This window comes from Nansenia antarctica, assembly GCF_963989245.1.
Source record: "Nansenia antarctica genome assembly, chromosome: 4".
In the NCBI taxonomy this organism is placed as follows: domain Eukaryota; kingdom Metazoa; phylum Chordata; class Actinopteri; order Argentiniformes; family Microstomatidae; genus Nansenia; species Nansenia antarctica.
The window spans coordinates 5,597,931-5,620,430 of NC_137689.1; the positions used below are offsets into that span (position 1 = coordinate 5,597,931).

The window sequence follows — 22,500 nt, forward strand, 5'->3', positions numbered from 1 at the left end:
CAGGAGCGGGGAGACTGGGGGAGGCCAATAATATCGAACTCATCAACCCCTCAATCCCAATAGTAGTTAATTGGCTCACGGTACTGAGAGACTGAAGACCCATCTCTTCAGGCTACACCTTAACTGCTCCTCTTGAGACATCTACTACCCCCCAGCACTGTGTCTCAGACCTGAGACATCTACTACCCCCCAGCACTGTGTCTCCTGAGACATCTACTACCCCCCCTGCACTGTGTCTCCTGAGACATCTACTACCCCCCCAGTACTGTGTCTCCTGAGACATCTACTACCCCCCCAGCACTGTGTCTCCTGAGACATCTACCCCCCAGCACTGTGTCTCCTGAGACATCTACTTACCCCCAGCACTGTGTCTCCTGAGACATCTACTACCCCCCCAGCACTGTGTCTCCTGAGACATCTACTACCCCCCCAGCACTGTGTCTCCTGAGACATCTACTACCCCCCAGCACTGTGTCTCCTGAGACATCTACTACCCCCCCTGCACTGTGTCTCCTGAGACATCTACTACCCCCCAGCACTGTGTCTCCTGAGACATCTACTACCCCCCAGCACTGTGTCTCCTGAGACATCTACTACCCCCTCTGCACTGTGTCTCCTGAGACATCTACTACCCCCCAGCACTGTGTCTCCTGAGACATCTACTACCCCCCAGCACTGTGTCTCCTGAGACATCTACTACCCCCCAGCACTGTGTCTCCTGAGACATCTACTACCCCCCAGCACTGTGTCTCCTGAGACATCTACTTCGCCCCCTTGTACTGTTTCTCCTGTGTCAAAAAAAATCATTCTTCTTCTATCCTGACGACTGCCAATGGCCCCGGGCCTGAGCTAGATTACCCTTCCTGCTACGACTGGTTGGATTGATGATTCACTTGCTTATAGTCAAATGTATCGATTGTAAGTCGCTTTGGAATAAGGCCGTCTGCTAAATGCCCAAAATGTAAATGTAAATGGACTGACTGTGATAGCGATGTAATAGCTGAACACGGGAAAGGGCCTAACATTGAACTCACTCACATAGACAATAGTCTTAGAAATGGCGAGAAGATTGTAGTGAATGTGAATGTGAATCTGAATGTGCCTCATGTACTTGACCGCATCCTTCACCTAAACTAGACGCTGGCTACTATCCCATCATTGTTCTGCCCATTTTCGCACGGAGGCTGAACAGTCCTCCATAAAATGGCAGCTTAACTGTCGGGAAGATATTATTACATGCCTCGCTGCACTGCCAGGGCTGCTCAGAGAGATGGTAATTTGTGGTTAGACAGGTGCTACGACACAGTAACAGTAGCAGATCAAAATGAGGGTGGAGAATAATTTTGCATTGTCCTCCGCTTCGTATCGTATAAAGCAGTCGGCATGGAACGTTCTGCACTTTTAGACCCGTTTAATGTACACGTAATAGTTGTCTTTAGCGATTCGCTCCTCGTCTTTTAACGTTGAACGTTTTCCCTTTTATGACGCCACACCGCCTACGTTGATATCTGCCTCGTGTCAATAAAGCTTTATTCTGAAGGCCGCCGCATCGCATCACGGGCCTTGATGCCTCACCCTACGTCAATACGACGTGCTGCGGAGAGGCGTTGAATTATTTAGCCCGGTGAGATCAGACAGCCTCAATTTCTGGCCGTTGGAAGAAACAAAAAAAGGGGGGGATTGGAAATTCGGACACGATTTTGTGTCGTGACGGAGGTAGAGAGGAACAGAAAACCTCTCGCTCTCCCAGAGAGACAAATTATATTTGTCCAACGTCTCTCTCTCTCTCTCTCTCTCTCTCTCTCTCTCTCTCTCTCTCTCTCTCTCTCTCTCTCGTTAGTGTGTCTCTCACTTTCCTCCCCTCCTCTTGTTTTCCAGTGAGGATGCCATGGAGTACTCGAAAGAGTTCGTCACCTCTGTGGTGTTGGGGAAGGACTTGGTCCCAAGGTGAGTCAGTTCGTTCATATTTCATAACTCCCCTCAGCCTCCTATGCTGCTCTATCCAGGGCATATCAAGTGAACCGCTGCTTGTGTCTCTCAGGATCGGCCTCTCACAGCTGGAGGGGTTTCGGCGCCACCTGCTGGAAGTCCTACAGAAGAGCAACAAGCCAAAGGTGACATTTCTATCAGCAGAGCAGACTGTTGAGTTACTGTACTGAGTAATACATCACTTTTACCCCCTTTTCCTGCAACGCCAACCGAGGTCTGGTTCTGGGCTGTGGTCCTAGTGTTGGTTGGCAGTTGGTTCGACGGTTTGCTTTTTAGAGAGCCACGTCATTACATCACTCTATACTATACTGTTTGGTCACGATAATCCCGCCCCCTAGCTCCTCTGACGTAAACGGTTCTTTATTCTAGAGCAGCCAAGTGTCGGTGCCACTCTGGAACCAGTTTTCCTGTCAAACGCGAACAACTGGTTCCAGATTAGGGGCCGCCGTTCCCAAACCAGCCCCTCAAACCAGCCTCGGTGTAGAACAGGGGGGGTATTTGTGTGTTTTAGACAACACAGCTCTGTCGCGCCCTGCTGGTTGTTAAACTCTGGTTTCCTCTGACAGTGGAGGATCATCGTGGGGGGCACCAAGTGCATCCCGAAGTCAGAGCTGCCGACGGACGACGACACTCAGCCCCAGGCCGCCCCCGCCCCCCCCAGCACCCGCCTCTGGCTGCACCCCAGCGACCTCAGCATCGCCCTGTCTGCCTCCACGCCCCTCTACCCCCCCGGGAGGGTCATCCACGTGGTCCACAACCACCCCCCAGAGTCATGGTGAGACAACTAGAAACTAGAAGGGTGGGAGGGGTACAGTACAAGGATATATATATACAATCACCGGCCACTTTATTAGGTACACCTTACCTTACACCCTACAACTGCACGTTAAAGCAAATATCTAATCAGCAAATCACGGTATGGCAGCAACTCAATGCATTTAGGCATGTAGACATGGTCAAGATGATCTGCTGAAGTTCAAACCAAGCATCAGAATGGGAAAGAAACGTGATTTAAGTGACTTTGAACAGTGGCATGGGTGTTGGTGCCAGACGGGCTGTTTTGAGTATTTTAAGAAAGTGCTGATCTACTGGGATTCTCCCGCACAACCAGAGAATGGTCAGAAAAAAAGGAAGTATCCAGTGAGCGGGAGTTCTCTGGGTGAAAATGGTGGTGCTGGTGTAATGGTGTTATATGGTGGTGGTGGTGTAATGGTGTTATATGGTGGTGGTGGTGTAATGGTGCGGGGGATATTTTCTTGGCACAAATCTGCAGCAACTGCGTGATGCTTTCATGTCAATATGGACCGAAATCTCGGAGGAATTTTGCCAGCACCTTGTTGAATCTATGCCACGAGGAATTAAGGCAGTTCTGACGGCAAAAGAGGGGGTCCAACCTGCTATTAGCAAGGTGTACCTAATAAATTGTCCGGTGAGTGTATTATGCTACAAAGCGGTTGAACACACAGCTTGTGTGACCCCTGACACAAGACAAGAAATATAGGTTACTACCCTAAAAGCTCAATTTAGTCACTCTAAAAGTCACTCTAAAAAAGATATGATTTAGTCATGAGATGTTCGCTAACCATACTGACGTGGTTACTGGCTTTTGAGCAAATGACCTTTGACCTGTTCTGTGTGTGTTTCCAGCTGTGGCCAGGAGGAGCCCACCTACTCAGCCCTCTGGGGGGACAACAAGGCGTTTGACGAGGTGATCATCTCCCCGGCCATGCTCAACGAACACATGCCTCACATGGTCATGGAAGGCCTCAACAAGGTCTGTGCTCATTTGTTTGTACGTGTGCGTGTGTGTGTGTGTGTGTGTGTGTGTGTGTGTGTGTGTGTGTGTGTGTGTGTGTGTGCGTGCGTGCAGTACTCAAGTTGTAAAAGTAAATCAGGGGGGATGGTGGATTTTATCATATGGGGACAATTTTTGCATCCCCACATCCACATCGTCAGTGACTTCAGTGTCAGTGACTTGGTAAAAATGTCATTGCATGTGTGCGTGCCCCCCCACCCCTCGCCCACAGTATTTTACTCAATATGCGCAAAACTAAATGTTGAAATAGCAGTAATACCACGTTCATTAATAAAATGACATAAGGGATGGAAATCAGGGTGATTTGACGAGATCATTTTTCAAATGATTTTGACCATTTTTATTTGGATGCCATCCCCCCTCAACTCGAGTGCTGTGTGTGCGTGTGTGTGTGTGTAAATGTTTATATTGGCATGATGAGAGCTTTTGAAATGATGTATGCGGATCTTTTGTCTGTGGATAACGGCACCGGTCTATGTGGGTTAAGGTGACAAACAGGACAGGCAAAGGGAAGAGCACTGCGACAAATGCATTGTGGGTGATTTTTGCTTTGTGGAAAAAATCAAGACAACAAGATGAGCTCTCTATGGATGTACATGTGTTTGTTTGTTTTCTGCTAAAAAATATTTTTCCCGCTAACAATGCTTTGGGAACATTTTCACATCGAATTAACCACTAATTTGTTTTTCTACGGCGCTCGTGTCGTTGGATATGGGTCAGCACACACTGGTCTGTTTCGACTGCTATTGTGTTCACGATTGGGTGGCTTTAAAAAAATCAGGGTTACAATCACGGTTCTCTGCTATGTGTTTTGCCGTACGTGCGTGCGTACGTACGTGCGTGTGCCTGCGTGCCTGCCTGCCTAGTGTGTGATCCTTACCTGTCTCTGCAGGTGCTGGAACCATTTTGTCCCAGTTCTGAACAGGCAGACACAGAGATGGAAATGGAGACGGAAACGGAGGCGAACCAACACACCTCCTGCGCTGTGCTCATAATCTCCCAAACAGATGTACCGTCTACCCCCCCGTTCTCAGACTCCTCCTCCTCTGACACCCACAAAGACCTGTCCTCTACCTCCCCCCCCTCCAATAGTCTGTCTCTCCACCTCTCTACCCCTCCTCCCCCGTACGCCCAACCCATCACCCCGACAGACCAGCCGTCGACCCCTACTCTTCTAGATAGTTTTACTAGCATTCCTCTAGACGACACCCCTCCCCTAGCAGACCAACCCTCTGTCACACAGGATCCAAACAGCCCTTCTTCTCCTCCTTGTGAACCCGATCTGGTCCCTCGTCCAATAGCAGAGCTTCTGTCTGAGTCTCAGGTAGCGAGTCCCCCCTGTGCCGCCCAATCAGACCTAGTGTCCTCATCTCCAGGGTTACTCCAGACCCCGTCCTCTCCCCCCCTTACCCCTGCGCCCAGCGCTAGCATAGCAACCAGTACAACCCCTCCTACTAGTCCTCTACAGCCCAACACCCCTCCTTCCCCGCAAATAGACTTTTTGCATGAACGGTGACCCACGTTCATATGTTCCCTCTAACCCCTCCACTGTCAAATGCCCCCCCCCCCCCCCCTTCCTTCCTCCCTAGCTCACATACCCCCTCCCTAGTCATCTCACACACAACCTGTCCTACTGTTAGGCCTCCTGTGCTCTCTGGCGCCAACTAGGGGGCATTTCTTTCTTTCAGAAACCACACCACACACGGCCCTACTTGCTAACTAACGCACGCTTTTCTTCTTCTCTAGATGCGACGCGGGGTTTCCATGGTAACCCTTGTTTCTTCCACCACTAACTCCCCTCCATCCCCCCCTCCTCTCTCTTCTCTCTTGATTCCGCGGCCGTTCCTGTGGTTTTCTAATTGACTCATCTCAAGATGTCCTGAGTGGGGACGTGCTAGGCTTCCCTGAGTCTAGTCGTGCCCCCCCTCCCTCCTCCCCCTCCTCCTCCTCTCCTCCCTTCTCTGCAGATACACTCCCATAACAGCATGACCAGACATAGAAACACAATTCAGTTATAGTGACTTCTATTTCTTTGTGATTTTCCCTCCTCAAGACTGGTGTTTTAACCCAGCTCTGTTGTGTTATATCACACACGTCTCTAGCTGGTATTTGCACGAGTCACCTGTTTTTCCCCCCCAGCGACGACTGACTGTTTCTACAGATCAATCAGTCTGTAATTACCTCCGTTAATCACCATTGATGAAATCAAACGGTAGATCGACCCGTGCGTGCTCTATCTCAAGCAGGGTGGTTGCAAATGCAAACTAGCTAAATTAGCAGGGTCAGTCTAATGCTTGCGTTCGTAAATTCGCTCTGAGAGCGCCGGAGCGCACACTGGGTTCAACATCATAAAGAGGGACCAAGTTAATTTGATTGGACAAATTAGGCACTGAGGCAGTCCATAAGTGCTGATAAGATTCCTGATCAGATACACCCCCGCCGCCCTGTACATTTTCTCCTCTAGCAAAAAAAACCATTTTGTCACCTTTCTGGACGTTTCCGCCAGTTTGCCTCCCTGTCAAGGTGCTTGTTAGAATGGAGGACTTATGCTATTCATCTCAGCTAAAGGGAGTGCAGAGAAGCCCCTCAGAGAAGCCCCTCAGAGAAGCCCCTCAGAGAAGCCCCTCAGAGAAGGCCCTCAGTGTGCGTCGAGTTCTGGGGAACACAGTCTCGGTGTGATGGAGAGGAGACAGTGCAGAATTTTTCACCTTCCAACGTTTGTGTCGTCCCCCACCGTCCGCCCCCCCCCCCCTCCCCCCAAATCCTCCCTCTGTGCCTCAGGACCCCCGGCTGTGTGAGACGCACCAACCGGTTTATATTAACTGGAATATTATTACTGGAATATTCTATTCTCTCGTCCCTCCGCTTTGCTTCTGTCCAGGTGTGGGTCAGTAACGGTCCCTGTGCCACTGAGGGTCGTAGTAGGAAATAGGAAATGTGTTTCGTTATTGTTTCGCTTATGAGGAAACGTTGCCATTGGTCGGGGGCCTCGCTGGTCTACTACTGGTTCTGGTGGTGCTGTATGCAGGTTGCCATAGTGACGTCCGATACCAGTACATTTATTGCATGTTTATTTCTGTTGTTGTTGTTGTGTCTTACGTCATCCATCATTATATCATTGTTTTTTATTACTCACAGCCTATCCGTCTCTCTCCCTTGACACATACTGACTGTATATAACATGCATGTCTATTCATCGTCTACTCCTCTTTTTAACTTATTGTTTTCTTTACATTTGATGTTTACCATTTTTTCTTCCATTTGTCCCTTTTGACATTGTGAAATTCACATTTCATTACATTGTTGTATATCATTTGTCATATAAATCTGATGTTTTATTGAGTTTGCATGCCCCGTGTATGTGTTCATGTATTCATTCTATTGTGTGTTTTTTTCATTCATGTGTTTAACTGATTAAAAAGAAACAAACATTTAACCGTGTGGTAATATGACTGTATGTATGTGGTGTGTGTCGTTGTATGGTCAGGCTAGGAAGGGTCTCTGTACAGATTTGACTTATTATGTGGGTTTTATGTGGGGTATTATGAGGGTTTGTCCATGACAAAAGCACTGAATACAATGATTTAATCTGAATCAGTCACACCCCAAGGAAGCTACTCAGACCTGCATGACTCATATAATGGATGTTGGTGTCTGTTGGATTCAGTGTTAGTGGTCTTAGATATAGCCTGAGCAACCCAAAGCATTTTTCAGTTTTCAGTGAGAGATGATTTCATGCTGATGTCAACATTGATGCTTTATAGAACCACAACAGTGCTCTATTTGTCTCATGACCAACATGTTAACCAGACAGATAGATCGATAGATAGATATCAGAGCATAAATATATAGGTTTAGCCTATTACGGTGTTCAGTACACATGCATTATGCATATCTTTGATATTATGCACAAACGTAAGTGTGTGTGTGTGTGTGTGTGTGTGTGTGTAAGCCTACTTGTGGAACAACGTTAAGGTGAGTGTCTGGTGTTCACAAGGGGCTCGGAGTGTGATTGTAAACATGTTCAGAGAATGACTGGGTGGGATAGATGACCATGGGTGGTTACAGCGCTGCTAACCTTCCAGCCTCCTCTGTAAATGAACTTCTTCTTGACAATTGCTCTCTCGTCCCCTTTTCTTTGCACTTTCCGTGTCTTTGTGGTACGTTTCTAAACAAATCTATATATTATACGACCCGCTCCCCACTGTTCTTGCTGATAGAGTTTCTTATTGCGAACGACAAGACAGGCGTTTTCGATCCACTGCGTGTGCAGTCTTGACCTTTTCTCTCTTCCCTCCTGCTGCTTCTTCTCTCCATCTTTTGTTGTTGTTGCTCTCTCTGATTGACTACTCCCTCCCTCCTCCCCCGGTCCCTCTAGAGCTTTCAAACGATGTGTCGATAAAGTCAGAACAATGCCGTTGGCAGTAAATTGACTCCCCCCTCCACCCCCCCTTCCGACCATCTTATTGGCAGGTGTTGGAGAACTACAACAAGGGGAAGACCGCTCTGCTGTCGGCCGCTAAGATAATGGTGAGCCCTACAGAGGTGGACCTGAACCCTGAGGTCATCTTCAGGCCCCCCCCGGCCTCCCTGGAACCCACGCCCGTCCCCCACCATCGCAGGAACAGCAGTGTTCGGTTAGTCCAGTGTGGGGGGGGGGGGTTGGGGGTGCGGGTGAGGGGTTGGGTGGGGGTTCGGGAGGGGTTTTGGGGTTCGGGAGGGGTTTTGGGGGTGTGGGTTTGGATGGGAGTGAGAGAGGGGGTGGGGGTGAGGGTAGTTGGTTAGGTGGGGGTGAGGGAGGGGTTTTGGGTGAGGGAGGGGGGTTGGGTGTGGGGGTTGGATGGGGGTGGGGGTTTGGATGGGGGTGAGGGAGGGGGTGGGGGTGAGGGTAGTTGGTTAGGTGGGGGTGAGGGAGGGGTTTTGGGTGAGGGAGGGGGGTTGGATGTGGGGGTTGGATGGGGGTGGGAGTTTGGATGGAGATGGGGGTGAGGGAGGGGGGTTGGGTGGGGGTTTGGGAGGGACCCCGACTAATGTGCGTCTGCCTGTGTACATTCACAATGAGTTATGTACGGTTCGTCTGCATGCACGGCCGTACGTCACGTTTATGAGACAGCTAATAGGCGTGCGGTACCCCTCTTTACATGTGTGTTGTCCTCCGGTATGTGTGTTGTGTTCTGTGTGAAACTCCAGCAAAGCATGTTAAGCGTTAACTTTTTTCCACTGTCCTCTCTCACCCTCACCGCATGCATGCACGCTCGCTGACTGACTCCAGACCTCTGGCTACGTATGGTAGTATCCTCTCTGGTTTAGCCCGTTTAGAGAAGAACTAGTCTAGTGGACTCTAGTGACGGTGAATTGTGTTGTAACCTCCCCTTCAACCCCTCTCTATATGTCACTCATATCCATCTCCTACCTCATTCTTGCCGTATTGTATTTTTCTTTCATTCTTTGACTATTCTTCTCCATTTCTGCCAACTACTATCTGCCACCTACGTACTATCTAACCTACTATCCCTGTTTTTAAATTTCACAACAACCCTCCACTCCACTCCACCCTCCACACTCGTGAATGTGTCCTCGACCCAAATTCTGACCCATTTCCCTCTATTTTTCTGGATCTGTTCCCCAATCCCATAACCCCTCCTCTCCTCTCCTCTCCTCCCCACCCCACCCTTAACCATTCCTCTTCTCCTATTTACCCTTCCCTCCTCCCCATCCTCCTCTTCCCCCTCTCCTCTCCTCTCCTCCCTTCCCCACCCTCTCTTCTCCTCTCTCCCCTCCCTCTCTCCCATCCTCCCCTCCCCTCCCCTCCCCCTTAGTTCCTGCGCCCGCTCCGAGATCTCCCTGGACGGTTTCGCCGAGTGCCCCCCTCCCCCGGTGCCGGTGGTCCTGCGGGGGGCGCGCGAACGCCTCACGGTGGAGCTGAGAGAGCGCCAGGCGCCGCTGGCCGTGATGGAGAGCCTGTCGGACGCCGAGTCCCTCTACAGCCTGGACTCCCGCCGCTCCTCGGCTGCCCTGCGGGGGTCCCCCATGCTGGGCTGCCTGCCCTTCTCCCTGAACGCCCCCATCCCCGAGGAGAACCCCTCCCTCAGCTCCCGCACCGAGCTGCTGGCCGCTGACTGCCTGTACCACCAGGGCACGCCGGAGGAGGAGGAGCACGAGCTGGGGGAGACGGGCCCGTACGGGGGCTTCACCCCCCTGGAGGCCGGAGGCTCCACCCCGGACTACCCCATGCACCTTTCCCCCGCCACCCCCCGCTACGGTGGCGGTGCCTCCCACCCCCACCACCACCACCACCACTTCCCGGCTCCGCTGGCACAGAGCGTCATAGGTGCACACCTCCCCCAGGTTGAGAAGAGACCCCCAGAGGCCGGCGGTGGCGCCGCCACCCCCCCAGAGATTGCGGTGCCGGACGGGGAGGAGTGCCCCCAGGAGATGCCCGCCGTTTACAGTCCGAGCAGCACCCCCCCTCCTAACGCCCCCCGCCTCAGCCATCGAACTGGCTCTGGACAGGAAGAAGTAGGAGGAGGAGGAGGGGAGGAGGACTGGGAGATAGAGACACAGCAGCTCAGCAGGGTGGAGACAGACCCATCAGTGTCCACGTCCTCCCCCCCTCCGGCCCAGCTGTCCAACGGGAACCCCAGCCAGGCGGTTCTGGAGTTCGCCCAGTACCTGGACTCTCTCTTCAGGCTGGACGGCAGCGGCTCCCCCCCCCTGGAGCTCTCGGACGGGGAGTCCGAGTCGGGCCGGGGCTCGTACGGGCAGGAAGAGGGGTTGTTGTTGCCGGGGGAGGGGGAGGGGGGACAGCACGGGGACGATAAGCAGCTGCTGGCCCGGGCCACCCTGGAGCCTAACCTGGTCCCCAAGCCCCCCCGCACCTTCGCCGGATCCACCGACCCCTCCTCCGGCATCTCCCTCTCGCCCTCCTTCCCCCTCTCCTCCTCCGGGGAGCTCAATGACCTCTCTCCTTCCGACGGAGCGCTCCCCCCTCCCCCCACCACACACACACTACGAACCTCCACCACTTGTCCCTACCCGGAAGAGAACGCACTAGCGTCTATGGTGTAGGGTGTAGGGTGTAGTACCCCCCCCCTGCCTCCAACCCCCTCCCCCAGTCCCTCCTCCACCACCTCCAGATCTCTCTCTCCCCCCTCCCTCGGTGCGTCCATCCGGTATTGTGAAAAAACTATCACTGAACACGCATGCGATGGAATGCATATCAGCTCAATGCTGTTTTATCCATCAGAGACAACAAACAAAGACAGTAGTAGAATCTTTAGATAATAGAACTTGAGATGAGAAATAATTCTGTTCCATTTTTTCAGGTGTCCAAGTTGAATGCTGTGTATAGCATTTTCACTATTGCTAATAACTTTAAAAAAAAAAAAAATCTCTGTCTGCATGCCAGGGGCCTGTGCTGCTTAGGGGAGGGGGGGGGAGGGGGGGGGGGGGGAATACCCCTCCCCCTGCACTGTCATTCCAGAACACACTAGCTCACTTATCATCAACATGGCAGTGTTACTTACAACCATGTTACAACCATGTTACAACCATGTTACAACCATGCAGTGATGTGACTTTCCTCAAACCAGGACGACTGAACAGGGACACGGATGGAGTTGGACACTTGTTGGTGTTGGGGTTTACATCACTACAGACACATCACTACAACACACCACATTACCCTTCACCATCAGACCCCCCCCCCCCCAAACGTCAATACATCTTTTATATCAGGAAGTAACGTACGTAGGACTAGGACAGACACCGACCAACCAATAGGGAGGAGGGAGAAGATGTTATGATGAAGTTCCTCAGGTCTAACAGGAAGTGACGAGGAGGAGTGTATATGAGAGATAATTAACGTGTCTTAAAACAGTGATTGTGACCATTTTTAAAGAATGCCTCTGGATGTATTTTATTTTTATTTTTGTCTTTTTGGTTGTCTTTTTGTGGTGCATGAGGAAGGTAGACTCCATTTTGAAAGAGTAGTAAACTCTTGTCACTCTTGCCACCCTCATTTCACACACAGAACACGCACACACAACCACACATCCACTAAATGCACAATTTTAACCCCCTTTTTGCCAAAAAAATGTATTGCCAAATGTATTTATAAGCTGTTAATATTGTGTATGTACTATGTGAATACTGGAAAAATTTAGACCACACAAAAACAACAAAGTACCAAGTTGAGCTCAGAGAGAGAGAGAGAGGGGATACTGATAGTGAGTATCTCTCCTTTTGGCTAATCAGTCCATTCCCGTGCACACTGTGTGATAAGAGACAGCACTCTGGAGGGGAAGCCATCCCTACTACACTGCCATGGCACACTTCCTACAAAAAACATGTTCCTCTCCAGGTGTTCTGTACTACAGTACCAACCCAAATGTTCTGAGAGAAAAAAACATGAGATGCACTGTAGAGAGAGATGATGAGATCAGTTCTCTCAAAGAGGCTATCTCTGGCTCAGACACATAATATTATCTATGAATATCAGGTTGTTTGGTTCCCTTTAAACTGGTTCATCTCCAGCGTAGTTGGGGGGTTGGACTGGATAGGTAGGGCTGTAGTGTGCCCGAATTTCACTACATTTTTACAAAAAAAACGTATGTGGCAAACATACTTCATATCAGTTGTTGCATTGGTTGGCTCAAACTACATTATTTATTGCCATAATTGTTGTTGTTTATCACTATTATTATTGCTATTATTGATGGTATTATTATCCTTATTATTATTATTATTACTCTTGTAACAGATTGGTTTGCTTTCTTTTTTTATGATTTTTTATTTTTATTTTTTATTCAGTTGTTGTGGGAGTGACAGGCTGAGATTTCAGCTGTCGGCTCTCAAAATAAGGGAATATCTGTGGCGAAATATCTCTGTCAGAGTGGGGAAGTACTGGCCGGCGCATGGTGACAGTGAGCAGCTCTGTTCACGAGGCTGCCATGGTGATCGCAAACACTCTCTAATAGGGAGAGAGGGGTCAGAAAGTGACCCCGTGGTACAATACAGCCGTTTGAATGGGGTCACTGTGGGGTAATTGCTGTACCGGCGGGGGAAAATGGGTTTACTGTGGTGTCATTCAGCAGGCTTTTCTCCTCTGCGGCAGTATGACACCTCCCCAAAGCCACGCTCACACAGCAGCCTCTGGCTAGCCACCACAGGGTTGAAGTATCAGTGTGTAACATAGCTCTGTTGGCGGCGACAGGCGACAGGCTCCAGTGTATCTAACACCACCACACCACCAATGGGGAGAGTCAGTACTTTTTCACCATGACATGTACAGCACTGTCTTCTTTGTGTCATTATTTATATGCAGATTGTCTTGTTTCCCGTCTCTGTAAAAAAAAGAAGAAAAAAAAAGAAGAAGATTAAAATTCCAATAGAATAATGTAGAAAAATGGCTGTATTATGATAACGAGTATATTAAAAAATCTATATCAATTATTGACATATATATATAGAAAAAAAGGAATCTATTTAGTACGACAGATCTATATGGCAGATTTATTGGACAAATTTAACGGAATTGGAAAAAAAAATACAGATTTAGAAATGGGTCTGTCTGAAAGAGAAATAATTCAATTATGTCTTGTCCATGTTTACCTGGTTTGCTACCCTCCCCCCTCTCCCCCCCCCTGTCCCCGAATGAGAATGTATTTAACTCCTTACCCCCCACTTCCCTGCCTGTAATGGAATAAAGCAAAACCAATTTCAGAGAAACTATCTCAATGCATCTTTATGGACTTCTTGTTTTCTAAACTAGGCTGCATCCGTCTGTGTTCTCTGAGCTCCATCTAGCTCCAGGTAGCTCCATCTAGCTCCAGGTAGCTCCATCTAGCTCCATCTAGCTCCAGGTAGCTCCAGGTAGCTCCATCTAGCTCCAGGTAGCTCCATCTAGCTCCAGGTAGCTCCATCTAGCTCCATCTAGCTCCATGTAGCTCCATCTAGCACCAGGTAGCTCCATCTAGCTCCAGGTAGCTCTATATGAACTGTGTAGGACACATATAATGGACTGTACATACTTCTCTGGTAAATACCTTACATGGTACATCATACTTTACATGGTAAATGGGTGTCAAGGAACCACACAAACATTCTAATCATCTTAACAAGTATATATCAATCATAACCATATCATATTTTTCGTATACCAATCTGAGAAGTATTGACATCTTTTTAAAATTAATTTGTACAGTCCATTATATACTGTATGTGTCCTGAGTCGCATGTCGGCAAAAAAAAAAATCGGATTTGGGTCACATTTCACTGCCGTGTGAACGAAGCCTAATTCCTCATTTGTCATGAAAAGCAGAAAATACACATTTTGACAGTTGATGAACTTCCATGTTAGCCATTATAAGCAGATCTCTTTGGACATAATCGTATGATACAGTTCCTTGTTTGCCTATTTACATCATATACAGTGGGGGAAATAAGTATTGAGCACATCAACATTTTGTCCAGTAAATGTATTTCCAATGAGCCAATGCACCAGACGTTGGTATTAACTTAAACAATCCAGAAAAAAAAATCTAAGAATTAAAGTCCATATGTAAATACAATTATGTGGAATAAAGTGGAATGAAACAGGAAAAAAGTATTAGGTAAATTATGTAAATAGCTTTTAAGGGGGGGATGCAAAATGAATTATAGCCACATTTTAATAATTATTTTAACATGAGTTACACCATTAAATGTATGTTTTCTCAGCCTCAAAATAATAAAAGGAGTGTCTTTAAAGGAATGAATATCTTATATGATATAGCAGAGGAGTGTTGTTTGTAAGCCTGGGCACAATCATCTGACATCACAATAGGAAGAGGAAGATTCCAAGTGACAAACAAAGACACAGAATTCCATGTGTGGAGTTCTAATTCCACTCAGAACCTTGGAACCCCGTGTTAGAGCTGAAACTGTTCATTAGCTGGTCAGCCGGACACAGAGAGAGACAGACAGAGAGAGAGATAGAGAGAGAACAGGTCATACAGAAAGAGTGATTACCCAGAGAAAGAGAGAGAGAGAGAGAGAGAGAGAGAGAGAGAGAGAGAGAGAGAGAGAGAGAGAGAGAGAGAGAGAGAGAGAGACAGAGAAAGGCTACCCAGAGAAAAAGAGAGAGTCAGAAAGACTAAATACCCAAGGAAAGATAAATAGAGAGAAATAAAGAGAGTTCAGAGATGATCCGTGAGAGGTTGTCTGGCTCTCCCTCCTGGTCCCAGGCGGGTATGGAGATGCTTCCCCAGGCGTGGAGGGGTCTCGCCGCCCAGGGGGTCCGGAGTGAGGCCTCCTCCTGGTCCCAGGTGGGTCTGGAGATGCCCCCCCAGGCGTGGGGGGGTGTGGCCGCCCAGGGGGTCTGGAGTGAGGCCTCCTCCTGGCTGGTCCAGGACTGGTCCTGTCTGCTCTGGGTCCTGGTCGGGTTCTGCCTGGTCGGGTTCTGCCTGGTCCGCTTCATAACCAACAGCAGCCGTAGAGGGGATGAACACAAGCAGGTAACTGATGGAGGAGAGGAGAGGAGGGAGGAAAGGAGGAGGGAGAGAGAGACAGAGGAGGGAGGGAGGAGGGAGAGAGGGAGGGAGGGAGGGAGAGAGAGAGGGAGATAGATAGGGAGAGAGAGAGAGAGAGAGGAGGGAGGGATGGAGAGAGAGAGGAGGTAGGGATGGAGAGAGAGAAGGAGGGAGAGAGAGAGAGAGGTAAGACCCAGCAGTAACAATTCAGTGACGACATTCAGAACGAAAACCCCCAGACGTCCAATTGACCTCTGACCCCCCCCTCCCCCAGCGTCGCCCCTCCCCCATGCCCTCCATGGTCCGCCAGGGTCTGGAGGTGCAGGCAGAGATCCTCAGCAAGCTCATCTCCATGGAGACCAGGCTGGCGGCTGTAGAGGACTTCGTGTCCGGCCCGGCGAGGCGCGGTCGCTATGGCAACGACCACAGCAGCTCCTCCGATGATGGATCCGATTACCACTCTGTGACGTCTCTGTGACATCACCGGTGACATCATGGTGTCTTCCCCAACCACCATTTCCCCTTTAGTTCCTTATGTTGAGTTAATAAAGACCAAGTTACTTTTACATTTAAACCTTGGTTGTGTTGTGTCCTTTATGTTGCTTTGTTCCTTTGAGCCGGGGTTGTAACAAATGAAAGGATGTACATGCACGCACGCAGGCACGCACGCACACTGCAAGTATATCTAGATTTATGATATATAATATATATGATAACATGATAACATATATGTCAGTTCATGGGTTATTTTGAGCTGTTTTTTGATTGATTGAAAACTTTATTAGAAGATTTGCAGAAGTAGGTACATGAAAGTACATATTACATACAAGGTCAACTAACAGGATAAAAACCCAAGAAAGCCACTGGCTTATTTCAATTGGGGTCCTTGATTCTCAATTCATCGTTACATGTAAGACAGACAAAAAAACTAGTACTATCTACAAGATAATACAGTCAAATAACTATTACTATCTACAAGATAAACATACATCCATCATGGGAAGAACAATACAACAAAACATAAGGTATGTACAGCGGGTAGGACAGGTGGGGACATACACCACAGTTGGGGGCGGGGGACAAAACACAAAGTATGTACAGTGGGTAGTTCGGGTCTTTTAATCAGATTTTTGATTTGTATGGATGGATAGCCAGCAACATTTCGTGAGCTTAGAATGATAAGGTTCCATCTCCGTTTAGAATGATAAGGCTCCATCTCCGTTTAGAATGATAAGGTTCCATCTCCGTTTAGGGTAGTTCAGAGATATTGAGCGTCAAAGTTTTTACATTCCATTATGTTCTGTGAGATGGAACCTTTGTATTCTATTAATTACTAACAAAAAAAATGTCAACATTTTAAAAATAACACCACACAGGCATTAATAAACACCTAATGGATCAGATTATGTAAAAAAAAAAAAAAAACTTATAATTCTAACGTCACGTAGTGCCTTGACGACTCCAGACCACTGGGGGCAGCAGTGTGTTTCTCTTTCCTAGTTTGACACTAACAGCAGAAACGCCACGAAGAAGAACCGAGTTTCCTCAGATCACATCATCAGACAGAGAGCGTCTATCTAAATGTATTAATCTGGTGAATTATTATTATTATATTTCACCCTGTTAAGTCCTCCAGTGGATATGAATATGAATTAAAACACTGTGGTTGACTTCTCCCCGGTCAAGTGTGAAGGTAAGTAAGTAACATCTGGTTGATGTTGTTGGTGTTGTGCTAACCGGCTAAGCTAGTGTTAGCTACACTTTTTAATAGCTACATACTATGAAACATAGTAAGCCATGTACACTCTTAGTGTCAGCTTTTGTTTGATACCTATGTATGTTGTCCGTGATATGTTGCGACGAGAGAATGGTTTAATCCAGTAGCTAGTTAGCTAGCTAGCCAAGACATTCGTCATTTGATTGGGTAATAACAGTGTTGCTATGATGGGGGTGGAGGTCTGGGGGTGGAGCTCTGGAGATGGAGGTGGGGTGGGGGTCTGGGATGGAGGTCTGAGGTGGAGGTCTGGGATGGAGGTCTGGGGATTGGAGGTCTGGGGATTGGAGGTCTGGGGAGTGGAGGTCTGGGGGGTGGAGGTCTGGGATGGAGGTCTGGGGGGTGGAGGTCTGGGGGTGGAGGTCTGGGAGGTCTGGGGGTGGAGGTCTAGGAGGTCTGGGGTGGAGGTCTGGGGATGGAGGTCTGGGGATGGAGGTCTGGGGATGGAGGTCTGGGGGTGGAGGTCTGGGGTGGAGGTCTGGGATGGAGGTCTGGGGATTGGAGGTCTGGGGATGGAGGTCTGGGGATGGAGGTCTGGGGGGTGGAGGTCTGGGGATTGGAGGTCTGGGGATGGAGGTCTGGGGATGGAGGTCTGGGGGGTGGAGGTCTGGGGATGGAGGTCTGGGGATGGAGGTCTGGGGGGTGGAGGTCTGGGGGTGGAGGTCTGGGGATGGAGGTCTGGGGGGTGGAGGTCTGGGGATGGAGGTCTGGGGATGGAGGTCTGGGGGGTGGAGGTCTGGGGATGGAGGTCTGGGGATGGAGGTCTGGGGGGTGGAGGTCTGGGGATGGAGGTCTGGGGGGTGGAGGTCTGGAGGATGGAGGTCTGGGGGTTGGAGGTCTGGGGAGTGGAGGTCTGGGGGTGGAGGTCTGGGGGTGGAGGTCTGAGGGATTGGAGGTCTGGGGTGGAGGTCTGGGGGGTGGAGGTCTGGGGGGTGGAGGTCTGGGGGTGGAGGTCTGGGGGGTGGAGGTCTGGGGGGTGGAGGTCTGGGGGTGGAGGTCTGGGGGGTGGAGGTCTGGGATTGGAGGTCTGGGGATGGAGGTCTGGGGATGGAGGTCTGGGGATGGAGGTCTGGGGGTGGAGGTCTGGGGGGTGGAGGTCTGGGGATGGGAGGTCTGGGGGGTGGAGGTCTGGGGAGTGGAGGTCTGGGGTGGAGGTCTGGGGATGGAGGTCTGAGGGATTGGAGGTCTGGGATGGAGGTCTAAGGATGGAGGTCTGGGGGGTGGAGGTCTGGGGATTGGAGGTCTGGGATGGAGGTCTAGGGTGGAGGTCTGGGGTGGAGGTCTGGGGATTGGAGGTCTGGGGGGTGGAGGTCTGGAGATTGGAGGTCTGGGGATTGGAGGTCTGAGGGATGGAGGTCTGGGGGTGGTGGTCTGGGATGGAGGTCTGGAGATGTGAGGTCTGGGGATGGAGGTCTGGGATGGAGGTCTGGGATTGGAGGTCTGGGGATTGGAGGTCTGGGGATGGAGGTCTGGAGATTGGAGGTCTGAGGGTTGGAGGTCTGAGGGTCATTCCAGCCAGTCTCCTGTCTTGAAACAGCTGTTCGTCAGTTACCTATCTGTGCTGTCTAGATGACCAGAAACAGAAAGAAAAGAAAAAAGAGCATTTCCCCCCCCCCCCACCACCCTGGCTGTTTACAGGGAGTGTCAAGTTGCTTTTGTTCTGATAACATGTTTAGGCAAGCCGGCCTGCTTCCAATTTATTTTATTTTTTTCCAATAGCTGGGCTTTCACCATGTTGTTCTCCCCACATAACCTTTTGTGTCCAACTCAGTGCAGATAAAGTAGAGTCTAGTAGAAGTCAGCGCAGACTGTTAGACTGTAATGCACTATTTCTGCTTATTGTCTAGCTCACGCTTCTTCTCTCTCTCTCTCTCTCTCTCTCTGTCTCACTCTCTGTCTGTCTGCCTCTCTCCCTCTCTCTCTCTCTCTCTCTCTCTCTCTCTCTCTCTCTCTCTCTCTCTGTCTCTCTCTCTCTCTCTCTCTCCCCTCTCTCTCTCTCTCTCTCTCTCTCTCTCTCTCTCTCTCTCTCTCTCTCTCTCTCTCTCTCTCTCTCTCTCTCTCTCCTCTCTCTCTCCCTCTCTCTCTCTCTCTCTCTCTCTCTCTCTCTCTCTCTCCTCTCTCCCCCCCCCCCTCTTTCTCTCTCTCCCCTCTCTCTCTCTCTCCCCTCCCTCCCTCTCTCTGACACAGCGTAGCACAGTGGTACCGTTGGACCCAGCATGTGCACGTCTGGTAAGTACACCTCACGGGGCCCGGCTCTCATCCCCCGGATGAAGACCAAACACCGCATCTACTACATCACCCTCTTCTCCGTGGTGCTGCTGGGCCTCATCGCCACGGGGATGTTCCAGTTCTGGCCGCACTCCATCGAGTCCACGGCCGACTGGAGCCTGGACCGGCGCAGCGTGCACGACGCGCCCCTGGTCCGCCTGCCCGTCTCCAGCCCCATCCCGGAGAGGGGGGACCTCAGCTGCCGCATGCACACCTGTTTCGACGTGTATCGGTGTGGCTACAACCCCAAGAACAGAATCAAGGTGAAACCTGGCTGAAACCTCTTTCAGTACATCACATCGTCGTATTTTGTTAAATCACAGATATGTGCATAATCTGTTTCTGGACCCACTTATTAACCCCAGGATTGTGTGTCTCGTGTGTGTGTGTGTGTGCTTGTGTGTGTGTGTGTCGTGTGCTTGTCTGTCTGTCTGTGTGTGTGTGTGTGTGTGTGTGTGTGTGTCTCTCTCGTGTGTGTGTGTGTGTGTGTGTGTCTGTCTGTCTGTCTGTCTGTGTGTGTGTGTGTGTGTGTGTGTGTGTTGTGTGTGTGTGTGTGTGTGTGTCGGTGTGTCGTGTGCTTGTCTGTCTCTGTGTGTGTGCTTGTCTGTGTGTGTGTGTGTGTGTGTGTGCGTGTGTGTGTGTGTCTGTCTGTCTATGCCGTGCAGGTGTACATCTACCCCCTGCAGAGGTTCGTGGATGACGTGGGCGTGTCCATCAGCAGCACGGGCCTGTCCCGGGAGTATAACGACCTGCTCAGCGCCATCTCCGACAGCGACTTCTACACCGACGACGTCACCCGGGCCTGCCTGTTCGTCCCCTCCACCGACGTGCTCAACCAGAACTCCCTCCGCATCAAGGAGACGGCGCAGGCTCTGGCCCTGTTGCCTAGGTAACCCTGATGCCCCAGCTGACCTCCCCTTCTTCTTCTCCACCACCTCTCCTCATCTCTCCATCCTGCGTTCATCTGTCTTCCCTTTCACCTTCCCCCTCTTTAGATAGATGTAAGATCATTGATCTAAGTGCTCAGATATAAAAGGTTTTGATCCCTAAAGACTGCTGTTGAAAGCTGTTTATCCCACCCTGCCAACCAGCCATCAACCCAGTGTGTCTGTCTGTTCTCCAGGTGGGACAAAGGGATGAACCACCTGCTGTTCAACATGTTACCTGGAGGACCTCCGGACTACAACACTGCCCTGGACGTACCCAGAGACAGGTAAAAACTACAACCCCCCCAGTAGAAATATCATATTTTGGGCATTTACTATTAACTTAATGGGGAGACAGAAGATCTCAGGCTGTTATTGTTAATCAATATTTTAAGATGGCCTACGCTCAAATTCAGGGTTAGGTCACCAGCTCAGTGGCCTTGTGGTTAGAGTGTCCGCCCTGAGGTCGGGAGGTTGTGAGTTCGATTCCCCGGCCGAGTCGTACCAAAGACTATAAAAATGGTGCCTGATGCCTCCCTGCTCGGCACTCAGCATTAAGGGTTGGATTGGGGGTATTAAGACCCTGCGACATACCAGCGTCATGTCCAGGGGGTGTACTTGTACACCAAGCCGCCTCACGCTACAGAAACAGGATATAGGTTCCTGCCCCCTAAGGGCCGTCAGGGCTACTTACTTTATTTATACTCAAATTTAGTAAAAATGTCTTTTGGTGGCCATCAGCAGTGGGGCTAGGAAACATGTCACACTGCTCTAACCACTAGAGGGCAGCGTGGAGTTAAAACGCCAGGCCTTCAGTGCTCCTTTCATGCCTTCATGTCTGGTCTTGAATTCAAAGGAAGTGTGTATTGATTTCCTTTCGGTTTTAAGGTCACTTTGTCTCAGAGTTAAAAAAAAAAAAAAAAAAAATCTCTCTCTTTCATTTTTATCGACCCGTGTAATTTGACTCAAACGGCTAAGCCAGATTGTATTTCATCTCTCTTCCGTTTTTCATTCGATAAGAAACAAAGGCCCACTCGTCATAGATGAAAAGCACATCTAAATAGTCTGGAGATGACAGAGTGGTATATCTGGGCCGTGAGCAGGCAGACATGTCTGAGCTCCTGGTATTTACTGTCACAGAGGCCGTGTTTCCCAGCAGCCTCTCTTGGCGGCTCTCTGAGGTTTGGGTGGAAAAGGTGGATTTTATGAACAGAAAGCCCTGAGACCATGAACACTTATCTGGAGCTGTAGGGAATTTCCTGGGCTCACCCAGCTGTGCTCCATTTGGCGTGGGGCCTCATCAGAACCAGCTGTGTGTGTGCGTGTGTGTGTGTGTGTGTGTGTGTCTGTGTGTGTGTCTGTGTGTGAGAGAGAGAGAATCTGCTTGCATGCGCAGGTACGATGCCATAAAGAGACTGTATATCAGATCACATGTGACTGCAGCTTCACAGGTTTACATAACGGTGATGACAAGGCAGTGTCTTTGTTCCCTGAGAGCGCTGCTCCAGCTCCTCTGATATTCCTCTTGTTTCATATATTATTTATCATACACGACAAAAGGAACCACGGCCTGGAACATCTGCCACGTGTTGTTGTCATGCAGAACAGTTCTGGGTTCTCCTCCTCTTGATGTTTTTTTTATACAGCGCCCTCCAGAAGTATTGGGGTAGTGGTGGTCTAGTGGATAGTGAGTTGGACTTGTGATCGGAAGGTTGTGAGTTCAAATCCCGCCTGAAACCACACCACTACTAGTGTGCCCTTGAGTAAGGCACTTAGCCCTCAGTTACTCCAGGGGGAATGTCCCTGTAATTTGTAATTGTAAGTCGCTTTGGATTAAAAGCGTCTGCTAAATGTCAAAATTATTATTAATTATTAGTATTATTTTCTTTTACCTCCATACTCCCAATAGTTTTAACCTTTCCTATATAATATTAGTAAACTTTCTTTTTATTTGTATTTTCCACAATATATCACAGGTCCAAACAGGACCAACAGAGAACAAACTTGAATATATCCCCCATCCCCCAAATACCAGACATACATACGTACACACAAACATTATACATAGCCAGACATCCATAAAAGTAAAATAAATGTATAGCGCTTTTCAAAACGCAGTTACAAAATGCATTTACAGGACAAGATAGAAGTAGTACACACAGTCAGGATAACATACCATAAAAACAGAATTAAAACATAAATGGTGGGCAGGCACTG

The 22,500-nt window shown here is 49.5% G+C and overlaps 2 protein-coding genes across 2 annotated transcripts in view; both read left to right on the forward strand.

The window, feature by feature from the left end:
* dagla (diacylglycerol lipase, alpha) overlaps nucleotides 1-10,873 on the forward strand; it is a gene marked incomplete at both ends in the record, with an annotated part of 22,922 nt that extends 12,049 nt beyond the window's left edge. The window contains 6 exons of the mRNA XM_080529829.1: nucleotides 1,879-1,947; nucleotides 2,042-2,114; nucleotides 2,556-2,764; nucleotides 3,637-3,763; nucleotides 8,279-8,451; nucleotides 9,625-10,873. Of these exons, the coding sequence (XP_080385955.1) occupies nucleotides 1,879-1,947; nucleotides 2,042-2,114; nucleotides 2,556-2,764; nucleotides 3,637-3,763; nucleotides 8,279-8,451; nucleotides 9,625-10,873 (1,900 nt within the window). The remainder of the gene's footprint in view (nucleotides 1-1,878; nucleotides 1,948-2,041; nucleotides 2,115-2,555; nucleotides 2,765-3,636; nucleotides 3,764-8,278; nucleotides 8,452-9,624) is intronic.
* A 6,051-nt stretch (nucleotides 10,874-16,924) lies between these two features.
* The window catches only part of ext2 (exostosin glycosyltransferase 2), a 36,176-nt gene continuing 30,600 nt past the window's right edge, over nucleotides 16,925-22,500 (forward strand). The window contains exons 1-4 of the mRNA XM_080529830.1: nucleotides 16,925-17,008; nucleotides 19,277-19,620; nucleotides 20,023-20,246; nucleotides 20,481-20,570. Coding sequence (XP_080385956.1) covers nucleotides 19,306-19,620; nucleotides 20,023-20,246; nucleotides 20,481-20,570 — 629 coding nt within the window. The 5' untranslated portion in view covers nucleotides 16,925-17,008; nucleotides 19,277-19,305. The remainder of the gene's footprint in view (nucleotides 17,009-19,276; nucleotides 19,621-20,022; nucleotides 20,247-20,480; nucleotides 20,571-22,500) is intronic.